Genomic DNA, 14885 nt, shown 5'->3' with positions numbered 1-14885 from the left:
GAACGTATCTATTTTTCGGGTTGTCAGGGGGAAACCAACTCAAACCAAAACAGATGGTAAATGGTAGCTCTGACATCAAGGCTACAAGGGTAGGTTGATAAATAAAAGGTCCTTTGGGAAAATAGAATCATGTACAAAGCTGAATAAATTACCAGAATAGCAGAAGTATTATAAAAACCTACTAATTGACAAAGTGATGAGAAACAAGGAGAACAATAGGACAAATAAGGTAATAAATGGAAAATCTATGAAGCAAATAGCAAGGCAGCTCAATATCATGACTTTATGTTATATCGTAACATTTACTACATGCAAATTTTTTTATTCTCCTGTCAATTTGTTTAGATTATTATTAAAGTGAAGGTACAACCTTTTGAAACTCAGGTAGAGATTTTGCAGACACTCATGACTAAGGCTAGAAACCTGGTTTGAGAAATGGGTTGGAAGGACAGACAATCCTGGGGAGGTGAGCAGACAGGACTACACTGCTGAGTCCATTATGATGGGGCACAATGTGGGGCTGGACTCCTGCCCTCCACCCGCCCCATGTCCCAGCTCCCCAGCCCTCTCCCTGTGACAGGCAGGCCTGAGAGTGTCCTTCCCGTGGTTTTGATCACACGGGAATCCACAGGTTCCAGACAGAAATCAAAGTCCTTCCTTGATGAGGGATCCTGGACTGGACATGCCCTTTTCTGGGCTTTGGTCTTCATCTGAGCACATGATGTACTCCACTGCAGGATTCTTTACACATCTGTCTCTCCCCTCACGATGTGGTGAGTTCTCTGAAGACAAGACCCTGTTGGATCTCATATACCAAGCACTGGATCCTCGGACCCAGCTTCTCCTGCCATCTGCCAACCTTGATCCCTCTGCGGCGAGTCCTTGTTCTCAGGCTCTCCTTAAACACAAACATCATGCAATAACTTTTTTCCTCTAATAGGTTGAAAATGTGGTGGCTACTTGTAACAATGTGTTTCATCCACATGTCTGGAAATTCATTTTGTTTCCTTGGAAAAAAAGCGGTGAACCCTGAAGCCAACATGAATATTGTAAGTTATTCATATCACTAATATTTAAAAAACACTTCCAAAGATATTGACACTATTGCTCTCATTAATCCTTTATGATTTATTATAAAGTCTGAAAGATTTCTTTACAAAGTACATGTTACCCCAACCAATAAGAAATTCTATTTTAAGAATCCAAAGTGGCCAAGTGTACTCATGAAGCTAAATGTTTTGTCTTTTCTGCATTCAGAGTCAGATGATTTCCTACTGGGGTTACCGAAGTGAAATGCATAAAGTTATAACTGCAGATGGTTACATCCTTCAGCTCTATCGGATTCCTCATGGGAAGAATGATGCTAATCATTTGGGTAGGATTGGTGTGAGGGAAAAAAATGAGTGTCTCAAATCCTGAATCAAATACATTCCAGTCAAAAATATTCTAATCATAAAACACTAGATTAAGTTACTCAAAAAAAACCTGAACCACCTTGGTCTCTGAGATTAAGCTGAGGGTCTGAGTGATAACCAGATTTACATTGGTTTCTCTGATGTGAAGCACACTGGCCCATGATTTTAGTTTGTCGTGCTGGGTGGAAACTCAGGGCCCCTGAATAGAAGACCTACTTAATTAACATAATGCTGAATTTCCTTAGAATATAATTTTTTCAATAGGTTTTTGAGGTTTAATTGGCATACAATCAACTGCAAATATTTAAAGTGTACAATTTGACATGTTTTTTCATCTGAGAAACTGTCACCACAATTAAGATAACGTATTCAGAAATATTCACCTCACCAAGAAAACGTTTTTAATTCTATTCATATAAAAGCCTGTTTCTATCTTCATGTTTATCTGAGAATAAGGAGTGAGTTTATAAAGATTTTAACAATTATCTTCTTTAGGTCAGAGACCTGCTGTGCTTCTGCAGCATGGTTTCCTAGCATCGGCCACAAATTGGATTTCCAACCTACCCAGCAACAGCCTGGGCTTCCTCCTGGCGGATGCTGGATATGATGTGTGGCTGGGAAACAGCAGAGGAAATACCTGGGCCAGGAAAAATTTATACTATTCACCAGACTCAGCTGAATTCTGGGCTTTCAGGTAAAGAAAAGGGACGATTGAAAATAAATATTGAGTTAAAAAGCATGGGTATTCACTGCTTCCAGCCTAGCCTCATTTTAACAAATTACACTCCAAATAGGAGGAGAAGGATGTCATCTTCATTCTAATACATTTTTGGATTCTTCCTTACACCTCATTCCAAGGGTAGCCTTTCCTCCAAACTGTCTGTGATCCCAGTAACCATTGTTACGGGATTCCCTAAATATGCTTTTCCACAAGGAATGAGCGAAATGACTGAAGCAAGGAAATTTGCTGCCCCCAGCAGATTCTGAAGGAACATCCACAAGGATTACTAGAAGGTTAAACCCAGTTGGGGTTCATGAACAGCACCTGTCATCATCAGTATTCAAGTGGGGGTGGGGAAGATAATGAAATTCTGACACCATGGGGAGATTATCAAAGATTTCCTCTCACTGGCCCTCTTGCGCCTTATTCCTAGAAATTACTAATGGAAGTGGAAAAGAGAATTTGCCTGATGACGATGAGGTGCAAAGGTGCTCTTAGAAGTTCCAGGAAGTGAAAGAAGCTTGTGTGTCCCGAGTGTAGCGAGGAAGAGGGCGAGTGAGAGGAGAGGAGACTAGAGATGCTGACAAGGGTCAAATCAGGCCAGGCTGCATAGGTCTTGGTTAAGGCCTTGGAGCTCATTCTAAGTGTAATGAGAAGCTTCTGGAAAGTTTTCAACAGGGGAGTGGCATAGCCTGTTCTCGTTTTCAAAGGGTTTTTCTGGCTGATTTTTCTGTTCATATTACATGGCAGTGGAACACAACATACAAATGATTATTAAATCTGACATTCAGGTTCAAGGGTAGAAGTATTCCCCAGCTACAGCTACTATTGTGTTGGATTAAATTGTAGCTGTGCTTCAGAAATGATGTGCTGTGCTTCAGAAATGATGTCAGCTGTTTATGAGAAGCCACCCCAAAGAGCCCCTGACACTCACTAACAGTCTATAAGCAACAATGCTTAGAGAATCTAGTTTTCTATTTTTCAAAGGAAACCTTACCTTAAATAGGTTGACTTATAGAAAGTAGAGCAAGGAAATGTACTCATTTTTATTTTGTCTTTTTTTCTTGCAGCTTTGATGAAATGGCTAAATATGACCTTGTATCCACAATCAACTTCATTTTAAGTAAAACTGGACAGGAGAAGCTACACTATGTTGGCCATTCCCAGGGCACCACCATTGGTAGGTAACAGCAGTTAGCAGGTAGTTTAGTTCATATAGACCCCTTTCCAGTGGTTATGCAGACATGCTGGTCATCATGCTAATTGTTTTCCATTCATTATATAATGTCTATAGCAACCCAATGATCTAAGACCATTATTATTCCTACTGTATATATAGTGAAACTAAATAAATATTTACCTAAATAAATAGTTCGTGTAAGGTAACACAGTTATTACAAATAGGGTAGCTCAGATACCAGGTTAGGAAATCTGACGCCCAAGCCAATGCTCTGAAACTTTGTACCACACAGGCTCTGGTCTCAGTTTATTCCATTCATTCAACCATATTTATGGGGCACCTATAATGTATCCTAAGAATACAGCAAAAATGAAATAGTTTAAAATCTCTGTCTTCCTACTACTTATACTCTAGCAGGAGAAGGTAGAGAAAATAATAAAAATTAAAAAGTAAAATACGTACTATGCTAGATAATGATAATACTATGAAGAGAAAAATAAATCAGGGGGTCAGATTAGGGAGCATCAGAGGGGTACACAGCAATTTTATACCAGGAACACCACCAAATACTTTCTAAGTAAACGTGAAGGAAGTCAGTGAGCCAAGCTCATACCTGGAAGACTGATATTTCAGGAGGAGGGAACAGATAGCCCAAAAGATCTGACGCTACAGCACACGCAGCACATTCAAGGAACAGCAATGGGGCTGTTCACTGTGTGGATGAATCAGATTGAGAGAGACAAAGATGAGTTGGGTGGGAGTGGTGAGGAGGGCCGACTGTTCAGGGCTTTTGAGGCTGTTGTAGGGATTTTTGCTTTCTCTCTGAGTGAAAAGGAAACCATAGAAAAGTTTGAGTAGAGGAGCTACATGATCTGACTTGTTAGCAGGATCCTTCCGGTTGTTGAAGGAAAACAGGGCTGGAGCAGAGAAAGCAGTCACTGAACTCTTCCTGTAACCCAGGGGAGAGATGATAGTGACCCAGAAGAGGGGGTGGTAAAGATACCTGGTTAGGCTCTAGACGTATTTTCTATATACAGAGGGGGGGGGTGGGGGGGACCAGCAGAATTTGCTTATGTAATGGATATGGAGTGTAAGAGAAAGAGGAGTCAAGGATGACACCATGATTTATGGCCAGAGCACTGGGATGATGGAGATGCCACTAGCGAAGACGAGGGAGACAGTAAGAACAGCTGAGGTGGTAGGGAGAGCAGGGGATCAGTTCTGGACCCAAGTGTTAGGTGCTATTGGAGATCCAAGTGGATCGTCAAGCAGTCAACTGTAGATACAAATCTGGAGTTTAGGAGGGAAGATTGGGCTGAAAATACAAAATGTGAATCATCAGTACATGAGACAGGATGCAGTAAGCAAAGAATTGAGCTCAGACAGAAAAGAGGAGGGGTCCAAGCCCTAAGGCCTGGGCCACAATTGATTTGGAAGATGAGGACGAATCAAGTGACTAAACTGGAAAATAATGGTGACTGTGGTGTAAGGGAAGCCAGGAATGACTAGTGTTCTGGAAGGCAAGTAGAGAAAGTATTATTAGGAAAATACTGCAGTCAACTGTGGAAGAGGCTTTGATCAATCGTGTGAAATGAAGTCTGAGGACTGACCCTTGGTTCTGGCAACCTAGAAGCTATAAGGGAACCTTTCTAACAGCAACTTTGGTGGAATGGTTGGGACAAAAGCATAATCAAGGAAATTTAAGAGACCATGAGAGAAACTGTAAAGGGAAGAGAAAGGATGAAAGCAGAAGGGGGAATAGGGGATTATATGGGAGAAATAATGGTGTATTTTTTATGTTGATCCTCACTGTCAGCCAGTGACATTACTTCCTACTACAATTCTAAACAACCCGAATGTCCATATATGGGCATATCCAGGAAAGGGGATGAAATACTTGGTAGAAGCCGGTGGAAGCTCTCTTCCCACTGCTTGTTCATCCTAAAGCATGGATCCCACTGGTAGAATTTTAGAAAAAAGGGTCAGTGAGGAAGAGCTTCCCAATGTTTCTGTCATTGTGTAATATGTTATGGGCCCGAGGAGATGAGGATTTGTGCTATTTTTTTTTTTTTTTAATAAAAGCACTTTTAGAGGAAAGGGCAAAAAAGCAGGACTAGGCAGAGGGAGAAGCTGGGCAGTGATGCAGTCCCCAAAAGTCCTCAGCCAGCTCTGTATGACATGGCTCTTCAGAGTCTTCATCAGTGGGACTAGCTGGCTGGTCCTTTACCCATTTGTTGACCAGTCATTCAATGCAGGATGGCCCAGGAAGGGACCTTGGGTTCTCTTGAGCAAACGCAAAATCAAAAGTCTCCCTGCAGCTTCAGCTGAATAAATGCCTTGGACTCGAAGAGAAATCAGGGCAATGAAGAAGAGCAACAAAACACATGGTTAACCACGGATTCAAATTCTTTGTTAAAAAGTGAGAAATCTTCTAGATTCCTAAAATTTACTCCTTTAGTTTCCCAAACTATCCAAAATTTAACCCTTTTGGATGGAAATCTACCTCAACTTATGACCGATGCCCATGCTTTTTTAAATAGAACATGTTGAACGTAGCTTAACTTTTTTTCAACGATATAGGGCTATAAAATGATTGCATTTAGCTGAAATGCAACAATTTCCTTAGGAGTTATTGATATCAATAGAACTGCTTGTCCTGACACAAAATAACTCCAACCTACCAGTCTCTTGAGTATTTAAATTTTGCCTTTCTTTCATTTGAACTTCTTTTCATTCTTCTTTTTCACCACTGGATAGTTTGTCATTATGTCACCATATTCATAAATTTTGGGAAATTTTTTTCTGCCTTCTAATTTACATCTTCCAATCAATCTGCTGTGTACTTGAAAGTTAGATAAGTATCCTTGATAGAATTGTGTCTAAAGTGGGATTAAGTTTATTCTGAGAAGTCACCTGTCCTGACTATATGGACCCATGGACACCCACTCAGGCTCCTTGCGTGTGATTCTTGCTTACTCTGGGTGATCTGTTGGCTGATGTCTGCAGAGTTAGGCAACCAGAGAAAGAATCCCTTAATAAACAGAGTGCTCTTGGAAAGACCATTCTTCCTCCATTGGGATCAGGCTGGATATTATGTAACTGAGGCCATTGTAAAAGTCAGAAAAATTTTGTTTCAGGGCATTATTGAGTCTCGTCAATATGTCATTATTAACAGTAGGGAGAGATTGTCCTATGTAATTCAACTGTAAACAATTTAAGTTGAGGGCTTCCCTGGTGGAGCAGTGGTAGAGAGTCCACCTGCCGATGCAGGGGACACGGGTTCGTGCCCCGCTCCGGGAAGATCCCACATGCCGCAGAGCGGCTGGGCCTGTGAGCCATGGCCGTTGAGCCTGCGCGTCCGGAGCCTGTGCTCCGCAACGGGAGAGGCCACAACAGTGAGAGGCCCACATACCGCAGAAAAAAAAAAAAGAATTTAAGTTGATAATTCTTTGATTAGAACCCAGTCTATTTATATGCTACTGTTCATGAAAACAATTAAAAGCAGACAGGCTGAGAATGTTTATTGTATATAGATGTTGGAATTATCTCGGCTTCTCATTTGTCAAGCATTTACCATGTGACTAGTTCCTGGTAAATACTTTACATGATTCACCTCAAGTACTTCCTAAACAACCCAAGGAAGCATTCATTATTACATGCATTTTTAGATGAGGAAACTAAGGCTCTTAGAGTTTAGGTGACTTTTCCAATGTCACAAAGTTAATAAATCACAGAACCAGGTTTCAGACTCTGTTTGGACACATTTCAAATTTGTGCTTTAACCTTTCCACGTATATACCCTACTCATATTAAATGTTAATTATCTCATTGTTACGAGATTAGATAATTTTAAACTGAACCAAACCTGTTGTAATATAACGTTTTTGTTACCACATGATTATTCTAAAGTAGGCCTATTTTCTAAAATCAGATAAAACAGTTTATTATAACTTTCAAAAAGTTCTACCCTCATGTTCCCAGAGAGAATCTATGAAAATAAAACAAATATACTAAAATCTGATCATTCTGTCGATTTCAGGTTGTCCCAGATGGCACCCGTAGTAAATCCAAAGTAATGTCACATTGTAAAGCACACACGCGCACACACACCTTTCACCTTTTGTTGTTCTTTTTCAGGTTTTATTGCCTTTTCTACAAATCCCACGCTGGCTAAAAAAATCAAAGCCTTCTATGCATTAGCCCCAGTTGCCACAGTGAAGTATACCAAAACCCTGTTGAACAAACTTGCACTCATTCCTCCCTTCCTCTTCAAGGTATGTGATTCCCTTTAACTGGGTCTAAGATGTTAAATTGTTTGTGTATTTCAAAGTGATGGAAAGAGAACAAACACCTGGTGGACAATCATGTTTATATTCAAGGATGGAAATTAACATGTTTATATTATTTCTTGAATAGCACTGACCATGGTTGAATCCCCATTAGAGTTTATGAGATCCCCACCGATTTCTTTATTCTAGATTATGTTGTGTGGATTAGCAATGCCTGGGAGAGTTTTTGCTCCTTCCATGGATGTTTCTTTACCAAGCACCCACACAGGTCTTCAAGGCTGTGATTTCCCCCCCAAGACCAGGGAAAGGGAAATAAAAGCAAAAGAGTCAAATGAGAAGCCTAAACCACCTGGTCCAAGAAAAGTGGGAAGAAGAAGGATAGGAAAGAAAAGGAAGGAAAGGGAAAAGGAGAGAGAGGGGGAAGATAGCAATGGTGAAGTGAGGCAAGGACTCGGAGACCACTTATCATATATCCTTGGCTTTCCAAGCCTTTTCCTAAGAGTTCCTTCCTCTTTAAATGGGGATTTCATAGGGCAGTAGCATAGATTTCAATAAACTGTAAATATTATGGAGGCATACATGGTAGGGAATTAATAATCTTTCCTTTTTCCAGTGTTTAATCACTGACTTCTCCCACCCACCGAAACTAACACATACACACACATACACAGTCTCCTTTAGGAGAACAGTTTACCTCAGGCTACAAAATTTAATGATGCCATTTTCTTCTGTGGTTGAGTGCTATTCTTTTTTTTTTTTCACTCAATTAACACGCATGCCTAAAATCTAAGAGATTTTACCTACAGACCAACTACATTTGTAAAGCTTTTACTCAAAATGTAAAATTGTGTGATGACCCTGAGTATGTTTACCGGTTGCATTGATTCAGAAATTGTTTGTTTCTTACTCATATTCAGATTTTCTGACAGGCAATGTAGAGAGAGGTTTTTAAAAAAGCATTAGACCTTAGGTCAGAGGCTTGAGGCTCAGATCAAGATTCTAGCTATAATCCAGTTCTCACTAGACCAAGATCCTGACTATTCATTAGCCTTATGTTCTCACGTATAAAATGGGGATAACAGGGTACAAACTACCAGTTAAAAAATAAGTAAGTCACATGGATATAATGTATAGCACAAGGAATAGAGTTAATACTTTATAATAACTTTGTATGGGGTATAATTTTGAAAATATGGAGTCTCTATGTCGTATACCTGAAACTAACATAATATTGTAAGTCAACTATACTTCAATAAATTAAATAAAATGGGGATAACAAAGTGTCTACTTATTTTAAGAACAATTAGGGTGTGTCCTTTCAATTTTTAAACTACCAAGCCTCTTTGTCTTCTTAAAGATTTTGCTGAAAATATGGCTTAGAAGTCACCGTTTCCCCTCCTGATTTTTTTTTTTATTTATTGCCGGAATCACACATCTTGGCACTTAATTATGATATTCTGCCATGTTGTTTTATGAGTTTATTCCCTAACTCCTATGACCCCAACTAGACTGTAACTCTGTGTCTTACCCAGCACCCAATGCAGTTCTCAATGCAGCAATTAATACTCAATACTCATACCTGCACTGTCCATTCCATATCTTTATTGTGGGGATTCAATGAGAGAGAGTATTTAAACCTCTTAAGACAACATATAGAAGTATGAAAATATAATGTCTATTCCCATTTGTACCAGTAAACAAGACAAATTAATGTCTTTTCTGCAGCTTGTTATTTGCAAATCTTTAATGATGCTTTTATTTTTCAGATTCTATTTGGTAACAAATTGTTCTACCCACACAATTTTTTGGAAAACTTTCTTGGTGCTGAAGTGTGCTCCCGTGAGATGCTGAATGTCGTTTGTAGGAATGCCTTGTTTGCCGTGACTGGATTTGATAAGAAAAATTTGAACATGGTTTGTATGCATTGAAATTTCTATTCTGAATATTTTGAGCAACCCTCATGATTACTTGTCTCATCATCAATTAGGAATGGTACTTTATTAGAACCAGGAGTCACTTCAGAATTCTGTCCATGATATGCAGATAAGCCCACGAGAAATCACAAGTCATTGCTCGCAGTTTTGTTGCCTCCACATTTCTTCCATCACCTCACTGTGCCCTGAAGTAAACAGCTTGTAGGAAAAACAAAACAAAACAAAAAACTCCCTACTCACTTCTGATCACCTGAATAATTGGTGTGACATTTAAATTCTGTGAGTGGAGGCATTGAACCAAGTTGTCAAGTTCCTCTGTAGGAAAAATATGTCTAGATATTGAATATTACTTTAAATATTTTTAATGCTGATAGTCATCTCCATAAACTTTCTAAAACTTGTTTCAGAGCATTTATGTAAGATCTTGTCCACACTCTTTACCTTCTATTTCATTTGCTTTGCACCAAGTGGATGCTTAAAAGCACATATGACAAAACGCGGTATCAGAAAGTAGTTAAGAATATGGATTCAGGGTAAAAGCCTAAATTCAAATCCTATCTTTGCAGCGCACTTGAACTCCTCCATCTTGATTTCCTTATCCATGAAATGAGTTGTTGTGAAGATTAAATGAGCTAACATATGTAAAGTATATAGAACATAGTACAAAGCAATGCTCATAGTATATCATGTTTTGCTACTAATAGTATGATACACTGACACCTATTCTCCCTCAAAATTGTTTAGTTTTGTTATATACCCTCGAAATTAGCCCATATAATCACAGTTTGCAAGCCATAAAGTGATGTACAACTTTTTTGCTCGTATCCTGCCAGTAATGCTGCCCATAAAACTTGATCTAGATCAGAAAAAGTTAAGTCTTAGATGTTTGTGAGAAACTGAACATACATCTAAGTGCGCATGTGTGTGCTTGTGTGTTTGCTTTCTAGACTCGCTTAGATGTGTATCTAGGACATAATCCAGCAGGAACTTCAGTTCAAGACGCCCTCCACTGGAGTCAGGTATCATTTCAAGCTGCTCAAACTTTTTGTGGGCCTAAACCATTAACAATTTACCTAAAGCACAGTCTTAAAATATTCTGTCAAATGCTTCTAAAAGGGAATTTTTCTGGCACGTGACTACCAGATGAAAATATCTATCAATCCATGTGAATGAAAATCCTACAAAAAACAGGTGCTTTGGGTAACAAGAAATAAATGATGATTATGACTTGAAATTATTTCAAGCAAAGCTGCATTTAAACTTGAATAAATTGTTGCGGAGGATTAATAGTCTATTTTTGGAATGAGAAAAAATTTTTAAATAATATTTAAATTAAAAGTAAACTACTTGGAAAAGTTGGCATTTTATTATTTACATAGCCAAGTGACTTTTTAATTTCCTTGTATCTTTAATTTCTCTACATTAGGCTGTTAAGTCTGGGAAATTCCAAGCTTTTGACTGGGGAACCCCAACTCAGAACATACTGCATTATAACCAGGTAAGCATCTTAAGTTGAAGTTATTTGCATTTTGAAGGACAAAGATATAAAAAGTTAAAGATGAAATTACGATAACTTTGCAGGTATTTTCCAAAGGAATGCTGTTGCCTAGACCTAGCCTTAAGGAAATTATAAAGTAGATGACTCTATCCTTTGAGTCTTTTTGTCATGTGGAACATCACACTGGTCTCTAATTCTTCCACTGAGCCTTCACGCTCCAGTGTCTGTGCTCGTTCAAGCTGCCCTCAAAGTACCACACCACTGCAGTGAGAACCTTCTAGATCTTGTCACCCCTCGCTGCATTAGACAGATCTGCCCTGTATCCCAGACCCCCGGCATGCTGTCTTCTCCTTTCCAAAGTGCAACTAACTGTTATAATAGACCAATAACTTCTTTTTTTTTTTTTTGGCTGCTCTGCGAGGCTTACCAGATCTTAGTTCCCCGACCAGGGATCAAACCCAGGCTCCAGGCAGTGACAGTGCAGAGTCTTAACCACAGCACCGCCAGGGAATTCCCTAAACCAATAACTCTAACTGTTCATGGGATAGAGCTGGAATCTCTGGTCTTCTTAAACAATTTCCTATCCTTTGTTGATGGCCAGAGAAGTTTTCTCACCATATTCCCAGACATAAAAGAAGGATGGTATGCTTGCAGTTCAAGGCTGGAAATATTTTTCAGCAGACAAGAGCCTTGTACGCAGGTAGATATACTGAGCATTCCTCCTACTTGTAGTACAAAGAAGCCAGGCTTTGGAGTCCATCGTACCTGAAGTTAATATAAGTTGAGACAATAACTTTTCATCTCTCCACCCAGACTCAGGGAGTTATTGACAGTAATTAATGGGTAATGTCAGCTCAGGATAAACTCTCGGATTGTCACAGGCTAATTTTGAATGAGAGAATTGCTCTGTGTTTTTTTGGTAATTCTTTCCCCTTCTACTTCACCCCACGTCCAATTTTCCAACCAAGTAACAACCCTATTAATTTTTGTCTGCTTCAATGACTCAATATCTACAAGGGATTTATATCTTTTCACCACAATGTCTTTTGTGTGAAAAAGATGGCCCAGCCTCCTTGTTTTTACATCTCTGATGTCTTTAAAGAGGTTTTCTGAACACAATCAGATCAAACATTTGTTGTAAAGACTTTTCCCCCCAACCATCACAACCTCAAACCCCCCAGACACAGACTCTATCTTTATACTGGGCTCTAATAACAGTAATCAGAGACTCCGTCTTGAAGGGCCAAGTGGGGCATGAAACACCCACTCCCAATTCCATTCTCCCTTCAACCAAGCCAAACTCAGGATGGTTTCAACTGACTGAGGGAGTGACACTAATTTAAGAGCCAGAAGCTAGGTTCTGGAAAACACTTTGAATAGTGGAATATGAGTAAAGAAAAGTAGGTTTATTCTTATAGATATTCTCCACAATTTTCCCTTTTCTTCAACATATAAAGGAATATAGTAAAGTATTAAAATACTATGAAAAATTGCATATAATAAAATATTTTTCTTTGGTGAATTGGCTATTACATAAGGATAAAGAAAATATTCATATTAGAATTCTTGAGAATATCATCTTTAAAAACTAACAAAATTCTCTGTGAACTGTGGGAAAGCTAGCAGTGATTCTCTTGTCCCCTTGGCCTGCTTTATGAATCTCTTTAAAATCTTTGTGTGAATGGAGATTTTGTAGAAATAGGAAATGGGGCCACTGATAGATTTTCTCAGAATTTGAACGTATATTTAGTAAAATCAGGCAAGTATTTAACAAATACAGCTCCTTAAATGAAATGATTACCTATGGAATGACTATACTGGCAGCCATACAAAGCCAAAATAAATGACTCAGGACATTTTGAGTAACTATTTGTATAGAAACTATCTATCACAGTTAAAATTCAGTCACATTCACTTCCTTCAGCTTGAGTCGAAATCTAAGTTTTTACTTTGTAAGAATTATTATCTAAAGCCCACCTATTCATGTGCTCACTTCGGCAGCACATATACTAAAGCCCACCTATTCAAAGCATGGTCCAGGACCAGCAGCCTCAGCATCGTCTGGGAATGCAGAATCTAGGCTCTTCCTCCAGATATACTGGATCAGATTCTTCATTTTATTAAGATCTCCTAGTGATTCACAGGGCCTTTAGAATTTGAGAAGCACTGATTTAAAACATTGCATCCACGTTCCTCTGTGGATAAAGGTAACTCTGAGCAATAATTGTTAAGATTTACTTATGAAACTGGGTCATGCCACTTGTGACAACGTGGATGGACCTTGAGGATATTATGCTACATGAAATAAGTTAGACACAGACAGATAACTATTGTATGATGTCACTTACATGTGGAATCTAAAAAAAAAAAAATTTAAAAACCTCATAGATACGGAAAACAGATTGGTGGGTGTCAGAGACGTGGGCAAAATGGGTAAAGGTGGTCAAAAAGTATGAACTTCCAGTTATAAAATAAGTACGACCTGGAGATGTAATGTACAGCATGGTGACTACAGATAATAATACCGTACTGTATATTTGAAAGTTGCCAAGAGAGTATATCTTCAAAGCTCTCATTGGGCTTCCCTGGTGGCGCAGTGGTTGATTGAGAGTCCGCCTGCCGATGCAGGGGACACGGGTTCGTGCCCCGGTCCGGGAAGATCCCGCATGTCGTGGAGCAGCTGAGCCCGTGAGCCATGGCCGCTGAGCCTGCGGGTCCGGAGCCTGTGCTCCGCAACGGGAGAGGCCACAACAGTGAGAGGCCTGCATACCACAAAAAAAAAAAAAAACCTCTCATTACAAATATATATATATAAAAAAACTACATGTGCTGGTAGATGTTAACTAGATTTATTGTGGTCATCATTTCACAATGTATACGTGTATGGAATCATTGTAGTGCACCTGCAACTAGTATAATGCTATATATCAATTGTATCTCAATTTTTAAAAAACTAGGTTAATGGTATCTAATCTACCCACTGAGTAAGTATTGAGTTTCAAGTGCAGTTACTTATAAAAACTCTGATTCTTAACACTCTGATTCTTTTCCTCTGGTGTTTTAGGCCACACCTCCCAACTACAATGTGACAGCCATGGATGTACCAATTGCAGTATGGAGTGGTGACCATGACCTGTTGGCTGACCCTCAGGATGTTGGTCTTTTGCTTCCAAAACTGTCTAATCTCATTTACCACAAGGAAATTCCTACTTACAATCACTTGGACTTTATCTGGGCAATGGATGCACCTCAAGAAGTTTACAATGAAATCATTTCTATGATGGCAGAAGATAAAAAGTAGTGCTGGATTTAAAGAATTATTCATGTACTTTTCCCAAAATGATTTCTTCTCTTCCACATAGTTTTCTGTACTGTTTTAAATGCAATGTTTCTTTCTGTAATTCTGACTTTCAAAATATATTAGCATCAACAAACTTTTCATTGGTCATTTTTAATTGAAAAGAATTTTTTTTAATTAGATTTTTTTCACTTGAAAATTTATCTAGAAACTCTTGAGAGAACACAGTCTTGGGGAGATGAAACTTCCCTTCCAATCCTCCCATTCAGTTTATCTTCTAAACTCCAGGTAGATAATGAGCCATGAATCATGGGTGTTGCCAAAAGACAGTCTTGAGGTTGAGTATTGATACCTCGTATGCACACTTGAGATTGAGTAAATTGTTTTCTTTCTATTGTCTGTTGTTGCTAAAGCTCAGTCTCTCCATCTGTGCTATGGGGATATCACTTGCTCTTTTGCTTGTTAAACTCCATGAAAAGGCAAATTAGACTGTAAATTGAATTGAGGTCAGCTCACTTTCCCTTTCTAGGGAGAAAAGAACAAGGGTAGC

The 14885-nt window shown here is 38.9% G+C and overlaps 1 protein-coding gene across 2 annotated transcripts; it reads left to right on the top strand.

Annotated features, from left to right (window-relative positions):
- The first annotated feature begins 947 nt into the window (after positions 1 to 947).
- On the top strand, positions 948 to 14338 carry LOC115857737 (gastric triacylglycerol lipase). 2 transcript variants are annotated; one of them, XM_030864989.2, is made up of 9 exons: positions 948 to 1049; positions 1258 to 1375; positions 1911 to 2109; positions 3207 to 3316; positions 7454 to 7590; positions 9372 to 9518; positions 10487 to 10558; positions 10966 to 11037; positions 14102 to 14338. In XM_030864989.2, exons 1-9 carry the CDS (start codon positions 948 to 950, stop codon positions 14336 to 14338), a joined length of 1194 nt encoding a protein of 397 aa, XP_030720849.1. The 2 variants fall into 2 exon arrangements, with proteins under 2 accessions (XP_030720849.1, XP_060142224.1); XM_060286241.1 differs by having other exon boundaries at positions 1258 to 1381; positions 2007 to 2109.
- The last annotated feature ends 547 nt before the right edge of the window (positions 14339 to 14885 follow it).

The sequence above is a fragment of the Globicephala melas genome, chromosome 16 (genome assembly GCF_963455315.2).
Source record: "Globicephala melas chromosome 16, mGloMel1.2, whole genome shotgun sequence".
In the NCBI taxonomy this organism is placed as follows: domain Eukaryota; kingdom Metazoa; phylum Chordata; class Mammalia; order Artiodactyla; family Delphinidae; genus Globicephala; species Globicephala melas.
Note: the sequence above shows the minus strand (reverse complement) of the source record. Positions and strands in the feature narration are given on the sequence as shown.

Bases quoted from the DNA above. Each gene is read 5' to 3' on its own strand.
- LOC115857737 (XM_030864989.2), top strand. From the start codon at position 948: ATGTGGTGGCTACTTGTAACAATGTGTTTCATCCACATGTCTGGAAAT. The intron at 1,050-1,257 runs GTAAGTTATTCA...TTCTGCATTCAG, and splicing joins CTGAAGCCAACATGAATATT to AGTCAGATGATTTCCTACTG. The intron at 7,591-9,371 runs GTATGTGATTCC...TTTATTTTTCAG, and splicing joins TTCCTCCCTTCCTCTTCAAG to ATTCTATTTGGTAACAAATT.